This window comes from Thalassophryne amazonica, chromosome 7, assembly GCF_902500255.1.
Source record: "Thalassophryne amazonica chromosome 7, fThaAma1.1, whole genome shotgun sequence".
NCBI classification, from domain to species: Eukaryota; Metazoa; Chordata; class Actinopteri; order Batrachoidiformes; family Batrachoididae; genus Thalassophryne; species Thalassophryne amazonica.
Genome location: NC_047109.1, coordinates 2,880,587 through 2,896,119, shown reverse-complemented (window position 1 = coordinate 2,896,119; position 15,533 = coordinate 2,880,587). Strand labels below are relative to the sequence as shown.

Here is a 15,533-nt window from a genome sequence, read left to right as displayed (position 1 = left end):
ACGGTCATGTAAATGCGAGACATCAGATTACTACAGTCATTTAAATGCAAGAGATCAGATTATTACAGTTATCTGATTATTACGGTCATGTAAATGTGAGACATCAGATTATTACAGTCATTTAAATGCAAGAGATCAGATTATTCCAGTTATCTGATTATTATGGTCATGTAAATGCAAGAGATCAGATTATTACAGTTATCTGATTATTATGGTCATTTAAATACAACAGATCAGATTATTCCACTTATCTGATTATTACAGTCATTTAAATGCAACAGATCAGATTATTACAGTTATCTGATTATTACAGTGATTTAAATGCAACAGATCAGATTATTACAGTTATCTGATTATTACGGTCATTTAAATAAAACAGATCAGATTATTACAGTTATCTGATTATTATGGTCATGTAAATGCGAGACATCAGATTATTCCACTTATCTGATTATTACAGTCATTTAAATGCAACAGATCAGATTATTACAGTTATCTGATTATTACGGTCATGTAAATGCAAGAGATCAGATTATTACATTTATCTGATTATTACAGTCATTTAAATACAAGAGATCAGATTATTACAGTTATATGATTATTACAGTCATTTAAATACAACAGATCAGATTATTACAGTTATCTGATTATTACGGTCATGTAAATGCGAGACATCAGATTATTACAGTCATTTAAATGCAAGAGATCAGATTATTACAGTTATCTGATTATTACAGTCATTTAAATGCAAGAGATCAGATTATTACAGTTATCTGATTATTACGGTCATGTAAATGCAAGAGATCAGATTATTCCAGTCATTTAAATGCAACAGATCAGATTATTCCAGTTATCTGATTATTTCAGTCATGTAAATGCGAGCGATCAGATTATTACAGTTACCTGATTATTACGGTCATGTAAATGCAAGAGATCATATTATTACAGTTATCTGATTATTACGGTCATTTAAATACAACAGATCAGATTATTACAGTTATCTGATTATTACAGTCATGTAAATGCGAGACATCAGATTACTACAGTCATTTAAATGCAAGAGATCAGATTATTACAGTTATCTGATTATTACGGTCATGTAAATGCGAGACATCAGATTATTACAGTCATTTAAATGCAAGAGATCAGATTATTCCAGTTATCTGATTATTACGGTCATGTAAATGCAAGAGATCAGATTATTCCAGTCATTTAAATGCAACAGATCAGATTATTCCAGTTATCTGATTATTTCAGTCATGTAAATGCGAGCGATCAGATTATTACAATTATCTGATTATTACGGTCATGTAAATGCGAGACATCAGATTACTACAGTCATTTAAATGCAAGAGATCAGATTATTACAGTTATCTGATTATTACGGTCATGTAAATGCGAGACATCAGATTATTACAGTCATTTAAATGCAACAGATCAGATTATTCCAGTTATCTGATTATTACGGTCATGTAAATGCAAGAGATCAGATTATTCCAGTTATCTGATTATTTCAGTCATGTAAATGCAAGAGATCAGATTATTCCAGTTATCTGATTATTACGGTCATGTAAATGCAAGAGATCAGATTATTCCAGTTATCTGATTATTACGGTCATGTAAATGCAAGAGATCAGATTATTCCAGTTATCTGATTATTACAGTCATTTAAATACAAGAGATCAGATTATTACAGTTATATGATTATTACAGTCATTTAAATACAACAGATCAGATTATTACAGTTATCTGATTATTACGGTCATGTAAATGCGAGACATCAGATTATTACAGTCATTTAAATGCAAGAGATCATATTATTACAGTTATCTGATTATTACAGTCATTTAAATGCAAGAGATCAGATTATTACAGTTATCTGATTATTACGGTCATGTAAATGCAAGAGATCAGATTATTCCAGTCATTTAAATGCAACAGATCAGATTATTCCAGTTATCTGATTATTTCAGTCATGTAAATGCGAGCGATCAGATTATTACAGTTACCTGATTATTACGGTCATGTAAATGCAAGAGATCATATTATTACAGTTATCTGATTATTACGGTCATTTAAATACAACAGATCAGATTATTACAGTTATCTGATTATTACAGTCATGTAAATGCGAGACATCAGATTACTACAGTCATTTAAATGCAAGAGATCAGATTATTACAGTTATCTGATTATTACGGTCATGTAAATGCGAGACATCAGATTATTACAGTCATTTAAATGCAAGAGATCAGATTATTCCAGTTATCTGATTATTACGGTCATGTAAATGCAAGAGATCAGATTATTCCAGTCATTTAAATGCAACAGATCAGATTATTCCAGTTATCTGATTATTTCAGACATGTAAATGCGAGCGATCAGATTATTACAATTATCTGATTATCACGGTCATGTAAATGCCAGACATCAGATTACTACAGTCATTTAAATGCAAGAGATCAGATTATTACAGTTATCTGATTATTACGGTCATGTAAATGCAAGAGATCAGATTATTCCAGTTATCTGATTATTACGGTCATGTAAATGCAAGAGATCAGATTATTACAGTTATCTGATTATTACGGTCATGTAAATGCAAGAGATCAGATTATTCCAGTCATTTAAATGCAACAGATCAGATTATTCCAGTTATCTGATTATTTCAGTCATGTAAATGCGAGCGATCAGATTATTACAGTTACCTGATCATTACGGTCATGTAAATGCAAGAGATCATATTATTACAGTTATCTGATTATTACGGTCATTTAAATACAACAGATCAGATTATTACAGTTATCTGATTATTACGGTCATTTAAATACAACAGATCAGATTATTACACATATCTGATTATTACGGTCATTTAAATACAACAGATCAGATTATTACAGTTATCTGATTATTACAGTTATTCAAATGCAAGACATCAGATTATTACAGTAATTTAAATGCAAGAGATCAGATTATTACAGTTATCTGATTATTACAGTTATTTAAATGCAAGAGATCAGATTATTCCAGTTATCTGATTATTACAGTCATTTAAATGCAACAGATCAGATTATTACAGTTATCTGATTATTACAGTCATTTAAATGCAACAGATCAGATTATTACAGTTATCTGATTATTACAGTTATTTAAATGCAAGAGATCAGATTATTACAGTTATCTGATTATTACGGTCATGTAAATGCAAGAGATCAGATTATTCCAGTTATCTGATTATTACAGTCATTTAAATGCAACAGATCAGATTATTACAGTTATCTGATTATTACAGTCATTTAAATGCAACAGATCAGATTATTACGGTCATGTAAATGCGAGACATCAGATTATTCCACTTATCTGATTATTACAGTCATTTAAATGCAACAGATCAGATTATTACAGTTATCTGATTATTACGGTCATGTAAATGCGAGACATCAGATTACTACAGTCATTTAAATGCAACAGATCAGATTATTACAGTTATCTGATTATTACAGTCATTTAAATGCAAGAGATCAGATTATTACAGTTATCTGATTATTACAGTCATTTAAATGCAAGAGATCAGATTATTCCAGTTATCTGATTATTACGGTCATGTAAATGCAAGAGATCAGATTATTCCAGTTATCTGATTATTTCAGTCATGTAAATGCGAGCGATCAGATTATTACAGTTATCTGATTATTACGGTCATGTAAATGCGAGCGATCAGATTATTACAGTTACCTGATTATTACGGTCATGTAAATGCAACAGATCAGATTATTACAGTTATCTGATTATTACAGTCATTTAAATGCAACAGATCAGATTATTACAGTTATCTGATTATTACAGTCATTTAAATACAACAGATTAGATTATTAAAATTATCTGATTATTACGGTCATTTAAATACAACAGATCAGATTATTACAGTTATCTGATTATTCCGGTCATTTAAATACAACAGATCAGATTATTACAGTTATCTGATTATTACGGTCATGTAAATGCAAGAGATCAGATTATTACAGTTATCTGATTATTACAGTCATTTCAATGCAACGGATCAGATTATTACAGTTATATGATTATTACAGTCATTTAAATACAACAGATCAGATTATTACAGTTATCTGACTGTTACAGTCATTTAAATGCAACAGATCAGATTATTACAGTTATGTAAATGCGAGAGATCAGATTATTCCAGTTATCTGATTATTTCGGTCATGTAAATGCGAGAGATCAGATTATTACAGTTATCTGATTATTACGTTCATGTAAATGCGAGAGATCAGATTATTCCAGTTATCTGATTATTTCGGTCATGTAAATGCGAGAGATCAGATTATTACAGTTATCTGATTATTACGTTCATGTAAATGCGAGAGATCAGATTATTACAGTTACCTGATTATTACGGTCATGTAAATGCGAGAGATCAGATTATTACAGTTACCTGATTATTACAGTCATTTAAATGCAACGGATCAGATTATTACAGTTATCTGATTATTATCAATCAATCAATTTTTTTATATAGCGCCAAATCACAACAAACAGGTGCCCCAAGGCGCTTTATATTGTAAGGCAAGGCCATACAATAATTATGTAAAACCCCAACGGTCAAAACGACCCCCTGTGAGCAAGCACTTGGCTACAGTGGGAAGGAAAAACTCCTTTTTAACAGGAAGAAACCTCCAGCAGAACCAGGCTCAGGGAGGGGCAGTCTTCTGCTGGGACTGGTTTGGGCTGAGGGAGAGAACCAGGAAAAAGACATGCTGTGGAGGGGAGCAGAGATCGATCACTAATGATTAAATGCAGAGTGGTGCATACAGAGCAAAAAGAGAAAGAAACAGTGCATCATGGGAACCCCCCAGCAGTCTACGTCTATAGCAGCATAACTAAGGGATGGTTCAGGGTCACCTGATCCAGCCCTAACTATAAGCTTTAGCAAAAAGGAAAGTTTTAAGCCTAATCTTAAAAGTAGAGAGGGTGTCTGTCTCCCTGATCTGAATTGGGAGCTGGTTCCACAGGAGAGGAGCCTGAAAGCTGAAGGCTCTGCCTCCCATTCTACTCTTACAAACCCTAGGAACTACAACTAAGCCTGCAGTCTGAGAGCGAAGCGCTCTATTGGGGTGATATGGTACTATGAGGTCCCTAAGATAAGATGGGACCTGATTATTCAAAACCTTATAAGTAAGAAGAAGAATTTTAAATTCTATTCTAGAATTAACAGGAAGCCAATGAAGAGAGGCCAATATGGGTGAGATATGCTCTCTCCTTCTAGTCCCCGTCAGTACTCTAGCTGCAGCATTTTGAATTAACTGAAGGCTTTTTAGGGAACTTTTAGGACAACCTGATAATAATGAATTACAATAGTCCAGCCTAGAGGAAATAAATGCATGAATTAGTTTTTCAGCATCACTCTGAGACAAGACCTTTCTGATTTTAGAGATATTGCATAAATGCAAAAAAGCAGTCCTACATATTTGTTTAATATGCGCTTTGAATGACATATCCTGATCAAAAATGACTCCAAGATTTCTCACAGTATTACTAGAGGTCAGGGTAATGCCATCCAGAGTAAGGATCTGGTTAGACACCATGTTTCTAAGATTTGTGGGGCCAAGTACAATAACTTCAGTTTTATCTGAGTTTAAAAGCAGGAAATTAGAGGTCATCCATGTCTTTATGTCTGTAAGACATTCCTGCAGTTTAGCTAATTGGTGTGTGTCCTCTGGCTTCATGGATAGATAAAGCTGGGTATCATCTGCATAACAATGAAAATTTAAGCAATGCCGTCTAATAATACTGCCTAAGGGAAGCATGTATAAAGTGAATAAAATTGGTCCTAGCACAGAACCTTGTGGAACTCCATAATTAACTTTAGTCTGTGAAGAAGATTCCCCATTTACATGAACAAATTGTAATCTATTAGACAAATATGATTCAAACCACTGCAGCGCAGTGCCTTTAATACCTATGGCATTACAGTCATTTAAATGCAACGGCTCAGATTATTACAGTTATCTGATTATTACAGTCATTTAAATGCAACGGCTCAGATTATTACACTTATCTGATTATTACAGTCATTTAAATACAACAGATCAGATTATTACAGTTATCTGATTATTACAGTCATGTAAATGCGAGAGATCAGATTATTACAGTTATCTGATTATTACACTCATTTAAATACAACGGATCAGATTATTCCAGTTATCTGATTATTACAGTCATTTAAATGCAACGGATCAGATTATTACAGTTATCTGATTATTACAGTCATGTAAATGCGAGAGATCAGATTATTACAGTTATCTGATTATTACAGTCATTTAAATACAACGGATCAGATTATTACAGTTATCTGATTATTACAGTCATTTAAATACAACAGATCAGATTATTACAGTTATCTGATTATTACAGTCATTTAAATGCAACGGATCAGATTATTACAGTTATCTGATTATTACAATCATGTAAATGCGAGAGATCAGATTATTACGGTTATCTGATTATTACAGTCATTTAAATACAACGGATCAGATTATTACAGTTATCTGATTATTACGGTCATGTAAATGCGAGAGATCAGATTATTACAGTTATCTGATTATTACGGTCATGGAAATGCAAGATTTTGGTCGCCAAGATATTGGCGACTCTGTTTTGAGAAATGTGAAGTTAGCGACACCAGCAACCATAGTCAATTGTCTTCCGGGGGCCAGAGCAGGCGAAATTGAAGGAAATTTGAAACTGCTGGCTAAGGCTAAGCGTAAATTTGGTAAGATTGTAATTCACGTCGGCAGTAATGACACCCGGTTACGCCAATCGGAGGTCACTAAAATTAACATTGAATCGGTGTGTAACTTTGCAAAAACAATGTCGGACTCTGTAGTTTTCTCTGGGCCCCTCCCCAATCGGACCGGGAGTGACATGTTTAGCCGCATGTTCTTCTTGAATTGCTGGCTGTCTGAGTGGTGTCCAAAAAATGAGGTGGGCTTTATAGATAATTGGCAAAGCTTCTGGGGAAAACCTGGTCTTGTTAGGAGAGACGGCATCCATCCCACTTTGGATGGAGCAGCTCTCATTTCTAGAAATCTGGCCAATTTTCTTAAATCCTCCAAACCGTGACTATCCAGGGTTGGGACCAGGAAGCAGAGTTGTAGTCTTACACACCTCTCTGCAGCTTCTCTCCCTCTGCCATCCCCTCATTACCCCATCCCCGTAGAGACGGTGCCTGCTCCCAGACTACCAATAACCAGCAAAAATCTATTTAAGCATAAAAATTCAAAAAGAAAAAATAATATTGCACCTTCAACTGCACCACAGACTAAAACAGTTAAATGTGGTCTGCCAAACATTAGATCTCTCTCTTCTAAGTCCCTGTTAGTAAATGATATAATAATTGATCAATATATTGATTTATTCTGCCTTACAGAAACCTGGTTACAGGAGGATGAATATGTTAGTTTAAATGAGTCAACACCCCCGAGTCACACTAACTGCCAGAACGCTCGTAGCACGGGCCGAGGAGGAGGATTAGCAGCAATCTTCCATTCCAGCTTATTAATTAATCAAAAACCTAGACAGAGCTTTAATTCATTTGAAAGCTTGACTCTTAGTCTTGTCCATCCAAATTGGAAGTCCCAAAAAACAGTTTTATTTGTTGTTATCTATCGTCCTCCTGGTCGTTACTGTGAGTTTCTTTGTGAATTTTCAGACCTTTTGTCTGACTTAGTGCTTAGCTCAGATAAGATAATTATAGTGGGCGATTTTAACATCCACACAGATGCTGAGAATGACAGCCTCAACACTGCATTTAATCTATTATTAGACTCAATTGGCTTTGCTCAAAATGTAAATGAGTCCACCCACCACTTTAATCATATCTTAGATCTTGTTCTGACTTATGGTATGGAAATAGAAGACTTAACAGTATTCCCTGAAAACCCCCTTCTGTCTGATCATTTCTTAATAACATTTACATTTACTCTGATGGACTACCCAGCAGTGGGGAATAAGTTTCATTACAGTAGAAGTCTTTCAGAAAGCGCTGTAACTAGGACCCAGCATAAAATAAGCAGAGCACGGTTCAAAGGATAACAGAATTTAATAAACATAACAGTGTGTAGTGCTAAACAACGAAAAAGTCCGCGATCTGGTGAGGTGGAAACACGGCGCGCTCTCAACAGCGCAAACGGTCCGGAGCCACAGCAGTTCGGACCCAGGGACCCCGCCGACACCCCCCAGGTGGCCGCGACAAACCAAGTCTGTGAAGAAAGAAAACATGAGGTGAGTCCAACTCCACACAGAGGGACACAACTCAAAGGTGCACGCAATCAGCAAACACTTCCTGGCTTAAATCTATACATCAGCTTCTTACCCTGCAGGCACGGAACAACTCAGTTCAAATCTCCACTGCAGCAGAAGCTGATTAGACAATTAGCATAACGTGACAGCTCACTAACACAAGGTGTGAGGGACACCAAATCCACTGTCATTACTTCATAAAAGTCACCAAAACCAAATTACCTCAGGAAGTGTGCTGAAGAGCGTGAGACCTCACCCAATCCTCCTTCACAGACTGTGGCATCAAACCTGGAGCGGTCTCTGCGTCCGTGATGGTGAGATTGTTCTCCTGACGTTGATCTCACGTCTGCTCACAAGGTCGAGTCTCTGGCAATCACACACTGTGCATTCAAGGTTTAAATGCAGCAATCTCTGATTAAGACAAAATACACCACAGCTGTGAGTCCTGATAACCTGCACGTGAAAACAAGCCTCAGGTGTTCAGGGTGAGGTCCTAATGCTCAGCCACTCAGTCCTGAATGCATACCACCTGGTGGGAGAAACAGAAAACAAAAACCAAGCCAGCCAAACACCCCAGCCCACAACAGGAATGGTCTACTGGAAGAGTTTCAGTCAGGGTTTAGAATTCATCATAGTACAGAAACAGCATTAGTGAAGGTTACAAATGATCTTCTTATGGCCTCAGACAGTGGACTCATCTCTGTGCTTCTTCTGTTAGACCTCAGTGCTGCTTTTGATACTGTTGACCATAAAATTTTATTACAGAGATTAGAGCATGCCATAGGTATTAAAGGCACTGCGCTGCGGTGGTTTGAATCATATTTATCTAATAGATTACAATTTGTTCATGTAAATGGGGAATCTTCTTCACAGACTAAGGTTAATTATGGAGTTCCACAAGGTTCTGTGCTAGGACCAATTTTATTCACTTTATACATGCTTCCCTTAGGCAGTATTATTACAACCCCTGGCAAAAATTATGGAATCACCGGCCTCGGAGGATGTTCATTCAGTTGTTTAATTTTGTAGAAAAAAAGCAGATCACAGACATGACACAAAACTAAAGTCATTTCAAATGGCAACTTTCTGGCTTTAAGAAACACTATAAGAAATCAAGAAAAAAAGATTGTGGCAGTCAGTAACGGTTACTTTTTTAGACCAAGCAGAGGAAAAAAATATGGAATCACTCAATTCTGAGGAAAAAATTATGGAATCACCCTGTAAATTTTCATCCCCAAAACTAACACCTGCATCAAATCAGATCTGCTCATTGACATTGACCCTATGTGTCTTTTTGCAAGGAATGTTTTTGCAGTTTTTGCTCTATGGCAAGATGCATTATCATCTTGAAAAATGATTTCATCATCCCCAAACATCCTTTCAATTGTCCAAAATATCAACGTAAACTTGTGCATTTATTGATGATGTAATGACAGCCATCTCCCCAGTGCCTTTACCTGACATGCAGCCCCATATCATCAATGACTGTGGAAATTTACATGTTCTCTTCAGGCAGTCATCTTTATAAATCTCATTGGAACGGCACCAAACAAAAGTTTCAGCATCATCACCTTGCCCAATGCAGATTCGAGATTCATCACTGAATATGACTTTCATCCAGTCATCCACAGTCCACAATTGCTTTTCCTTAGCCCATTGTAACCTTGTTTTTTTCTGTTTAGGTGTTAATGATGGCTTTCGTTTAGCTTTTCTGTATGTAAATCCCATTTCCTTTAGGCGGTTTCTTACAGTTCGGTCACAGACGTTGACTCCAGTTTCCTCCCATTCGTTCCTCATTTGTTTTGTTGTACATTTTTCGATTTTTGAGACATATTGCTTTAAGTTTTCTGTCTTGATGCTTTGATGTCTTCCTTGGTCTACCAGTATGTTTGCCTTTAACAACCTTCCCATGTTGTTTGTATTTGGTCCAGAGTTTAGACACAGCTGACTGTGAACAACCAACATCTTTTGCAACATTGCGTGATGATTTACCCTCTTTTAAGAGTTTGATAATCCTCTCCTTTGTTTCAATTGACATCTCTCCTGTTGGAGCCATGATTCATGTCAGTCCACTTGGTGCAACAGCTCTCCAAGGTGTGTGTTCACTCCTTTTTAGATGCAGACTAACGAGCAGATCTGATATGATGCAGGTGTTAGTTTTGGGAATGAAAATTTACAGGGTGATTCCATAATTTTTTCCTCAGAATTGAGTGATTCCATATTTTTTCCTCAGCTTGGTCTAAAAAAGTAACCGTTACTGACTGCCACAATCTTTTTTTCTTGATTTCTTATAGTGTTTCTTAAAGCCAGAAAGTTGCCATTTGAAATGACTTTAGTTTTGTGTCATGTCTGTGATCTGCTTTTTTTCTACAAAATTAAACAACTGAATGAACATCCTCCGAGGCCGGTGATTCCATAATTTTTTCCAGGGGTTGTAGACAGCATTGCTTAAATTTTCATTGTTACACAGATGATACCCAGCTTTATCTATCCATGAAGCCAGAGGACACACACCAATTAGCTAAACTGCAGGATTGTCTTACAGACATAAAGACATGGATGACCTCTAATTTCCTGCTTTTAAACTCAGATAAAACTGAAGTTATTGTACTTGGCCCCACAAATCTTAGAAACATGGTGTTTAACCAGATCCTTACTCTGGATGGCATTACCCTGACCTCTAGTAATACTGTGAGAAATCTTGGAGTCATTTTTGATCAGGATATGTCATTCAAAGCGCATATTAAACAAATTTGTAGGACTGCGTTTTTGCATTTGCACAATATCTCTAAAATTAGAAAGGTCTTGTCTCAGAGTGATGCTGAAAAACTAATTCATGCATTTATTTCCTCTAGGCTGGACTATTGTAATTCATTATTATCAGGTTGTCCTAAAAGTTCCCTGAAAAGCCTTCAGTTAATTCAAAATGCTGCAGCTAGAGTACTGACGGGGACTAGAAGGAGAGAGTATATCTCACCCATATTGGCTTCTCTTTATTGGCTTCCTGTTAATTCTAGAATAGAATTTAAAATTCTTCTTCTTACTTATAAGGTTTTGAATAATCAGGTCCCATCTTATCTTAGGGACCTCATAGTACCATATCACCCCAATAGAGCGCTTCGCTCTCAGACTGCAGGCTTACTTGTAGTTCCTAGGGTTTGTAAGAGTAGAATGGGAGGCAGAGCCTTCAGCTTTCAGGCTCCTCTCCTGTGGAACCAGCTCCCAATTCAGATCAGGGAGACAGACACCCTCTCTACTTTTAAGATTAGGCTTAAAACTTTCCTTTTTGCTAAAGCTTATAGTTAGGGCTGGATCAGGTGACCCTGAACCATCCCTTAGTTATGCTGCTATAGACTTTGCTATAGCCTGCTGGGGAGTTCCCATGATGCACTGAGTGTTTCTTTCTCTTTTTGCTCTATATGCACCACTCTGTATTTAATCATTAGTGATCGAGCAGAAGACTGCCCCTCCCTGAGCCTGGTTCTGCTGGAGGTTTCTTCCTGTTAAAAGGGAGTTTTTCCTTCCCACTGTCGCCAAGTGCTTGCTCACAGGGGGTCGTTTTGACCGTTGGGGTTTTTCCGTAATTATTGTATGGCCTTGTCTTACAATATAAAGCGCCTTGAGGCAACTGTTTGTTGTGATTTGGCGCTATATAAATATAATTGATTTGATTTGATTACAGTTATCTGATTATTACAGTAATTTAAATACAACAGATCAGATCATTACAGTTATCTGATTATTACAGTCATGTAAATGAAACATCAGATTATTACAGTTATCTGATTATTACAGTCATTTAAATGCAACGGATCAGATTATTACAGTTATCTGATTATTACAGTCATGTAAATGAAACATCAGATTATTACAGTTATCTGATTATTACAGTCATGTAAATGAAACATCAGATTATTACAGTTATCAGATTATTACAGTCATGTAAATGAAACAGATCAGATTATTACAGTTATCTGATTATTACAGTTATCAGATTATTTCAGTCATGTAAATGCGAGACATCAGATTATTAGTTATCTGATCATTACAGTTATCAGATTATTTCAGTCATGTAAATGCAAGACATCAGATTATTCCAGTTATCTGATTATTACAGTCATTTAAATGCAACGGATCAGATTATTACAGTTATCTGATTATTACAGTCATGTAAATGAAACAGATCAGATTATTACAGTTATCTGATTATTACAGTTATCAGATTATTACAGTTAACTGATTATTACAGTCATGTAAATGAAACAGATCAGATTATTACAGTTATCTGATTATTACAGTCATGTAAATGAAACATCAGATTATTACAGTTATCTGATTATTACAGTTATCAGATTATTACAGTTAACTGATTATTACAGTCATGTAAATGAAACAGATCAGATTATTAGTTATCAGATTATTACAGTTGTCAGATTACAGTTATCTGATTATTACAGTTATCAGATTATTACAGTTATCTGATTATTACAGTTATCTGATTATTACAGTCATGTAAATGAAACAGATCAGATTATTACAGTTATCTGATTATTACAGTTATCAGATTATTTCAGTCATGTAAATGCGAGACATCAGATTATTAGTTATCTGATTATTACAGTCATTTAAATGCAACGGATCAGATTATTACAGTTATCTGATCATTACAGTTATCAGATTATTTCAGTCATGTAAATGCGAGACATCAGATTATTCCAGTTATCTGATTATTACAGTCATTTAAATGCAACGGATCAGATTATTACAGTTATCTGATCATTACAGTTATCTGATTATTACAGTCATGTAAATGAAACAGATCAGATTATTACAGTTATCTGATTATTAGTTATATTATTACAGTTAACTGATTATTACAGTCATGTAAATGAAACAGATCAGATTATTACAGTTATCAGATTATTACAGTTATCTGATTATTACAGTCATGTAAATGAAACAGATCAGATTATTACAGTTATCTGATTATTACAGTTATCTGATTATTACAGTCATGTAAATGAAACAGATCAGATTATTACAGTTATCTGATTATTACAGTCATGTACATGAAACAGATCAGATTATTACAGTTATCTGATTATTACAGTTATCTGATTATTACAGTTGTCAGATTATTACAGTTATCTGATTATTACAGTCATGTAAATGAAACAGATCAGATTATTACAGTTATCTGATTATTACAGTTATCAGATTGTTACAGTTATGTGATTATTACAGTTATCAGATTATTACAGTCATGTAAATGAAACAGATCAGATTATTACAGTTATCTGATTATTACAGTCATGTAAATGAAACAGATCAGATTATTAAAGTTATCTGATTATTACAGTCATGTAAATGAAACAGATCAGATTATTACAGTTATCTGATTATTACAGTCATGTAAATGAAACAGATCAGATTATTAAAGTTATCTGATTATTACAGTCATGTAAATGAAACAGATCAGATTATTACAGTTATCAGATTATTACAGTTATCTGATTATTACAGTTATCAGATTATTACAGTTATCAGATTATTACAGTTATCTGATTATTACAGTCATGTAAATGAAACAGATCAGATTATTAAAGTTATCTGATTATTACAGTCATGTAAATGAAACAGATCAGATTATTACAGTTATCAGATTATTACAGTTATCTGATTATTACAGTTATCAGATTATTACAGTTATCAGATTATTACAGTTATCTGATTATTACAGTCATGTAAATGAAACAGATCAGATTATTACAGTTATCTGATTATTACAGTCATGTACATGAAACAGATCAGATTATTACAGTTATCTGATTATTACAGTCATGTAAATGCGAGAGATCAGAGTCCAGTGGAATAGTGTGGTTACAAGGAGTGAGGTAGAGAGGTGAAGAAGAGAGTGCAGGCAGGGTGGAATGGGTAGAGAAAGGTGGCAGGACCTTAATCCACATGCCGAGTTTGATGGAAATCAACCAAACAAGCAAACACACATGACCTCGGCTTTAACTCCAAGACTGACCTTTGCAAATTTGACCTTCCTTGGCAAGTCTAGGACCCGCTAAGTTTGGGGCACCCTTGAGTGAAAAGAAAAGTTTGGGTCTTTGACCCCAGTGATGTTGATCAGAAGGAACCCTTAAAGGACACTTTTGGGTTGACCATCATCTACATACAGATTTAAATGGTAACTGTCTCTTTCATTCTCAAAGAACTTTACAATGATGTCTCACATGCACCTGTTCACACACACTGATGTCAGGGTGCAGCCATGCAATGTGCTCAAATCTACATCAGGAAGAACTGGGAATGAAGGACCTCGCCCACGGGGCCTTAGTGACGTTTGGATCTGAAAGGGATTTGAACTGAGAACCGTCTGGTCACAAGCCTGGCGCTGTAACACTTCACCAGTTTGGTGCAAACAGGACAAAGGATCTGACGGACAGACAAGCGTGAATTAAAGTATGGTATGATGTGGTTTCATGGGTCCTGGTATTTTGGGCCTCATGTATTAACGACTCAATGGCCCTGAAGTCATCAAACTGACCGCCTTCATTATCGCCATCATTCAGACAGTTGAGTCCTTGTCCAATAATATAATCATGTCGTCTTTGAAAGTGGCACATTTATTTAGAACAGCTATGTTGGATTAACTTTGACCTCTGACCCCTCAGATCTCCAGGACATCCCAGAGGAGAGCGAGTGTGGAGCTGATCCCAGTTAACGCCTCGCCGGAACACAGGAGGAAGTCCAGTGGCCTGGCGGTGTGACCGCAGTTCCTCCTCTACTCAGCTCGAACATTTTTAAGAACATCTTATTGAATCATGAATTAAATCAACAAAAAGCCTGATTGGTCACTGATGAAGTCATTTTTCTTCTTTTATACACGTCAGTGTTTTTGACCACATCAGAGCTGCTGAGCTTGTGTCTATGGAATGTTTTTCAAGATAAATGAAACGTGTCTGTCAGCATTAGCTAAAGCTGAAATTGTGACGGATGACTGGAGCCAGACGTGGCATGGGTGGGGCTTAATTGATGGACTGGATCGCTCATCTTTAAGGAGCAGAATGATGAGGCTGATGGTCTTTAAACTACACTACCCAGCATGCAGACGTACGTCCAGCTGTGCTACCTTCAGTTCAGTAATCTGCCTGCAGGGGGCATTAGAAATAACTGCTGATTAACTCTTCATATCAGTGTTTGTT

At 35.6% G+C, this 15,533-nt stretch overlaps 1 protein-coding gene across 1 annotated transcript in view; it reads left to right on the top strand.

Moving 5' to 3' along the window:
- The window catches only part of arhgef2 (rho/rac guanine nucleotide exchange factor (GEF) 2), a 194,337-nt gene extending 179,145 nt beyond the window's left edge, over positions 1 to 15,192 (top strand). The window contains exon 21 of the mRNA XM_034173482.1: positions 15,003 to 15,192. Within this exon, the coding sequence (XP_034029373.1) occupies positions 15,003 to 15,052 (50 nt within the window). The 3' untranslated portion in view covers positions 15,053 to 15,192. The remainder of the gene's footprint in view (positions 1 to 15,002) is intronic.
- Positions 15,193 to 15,533: the final 341 nt, after the last annotated feature.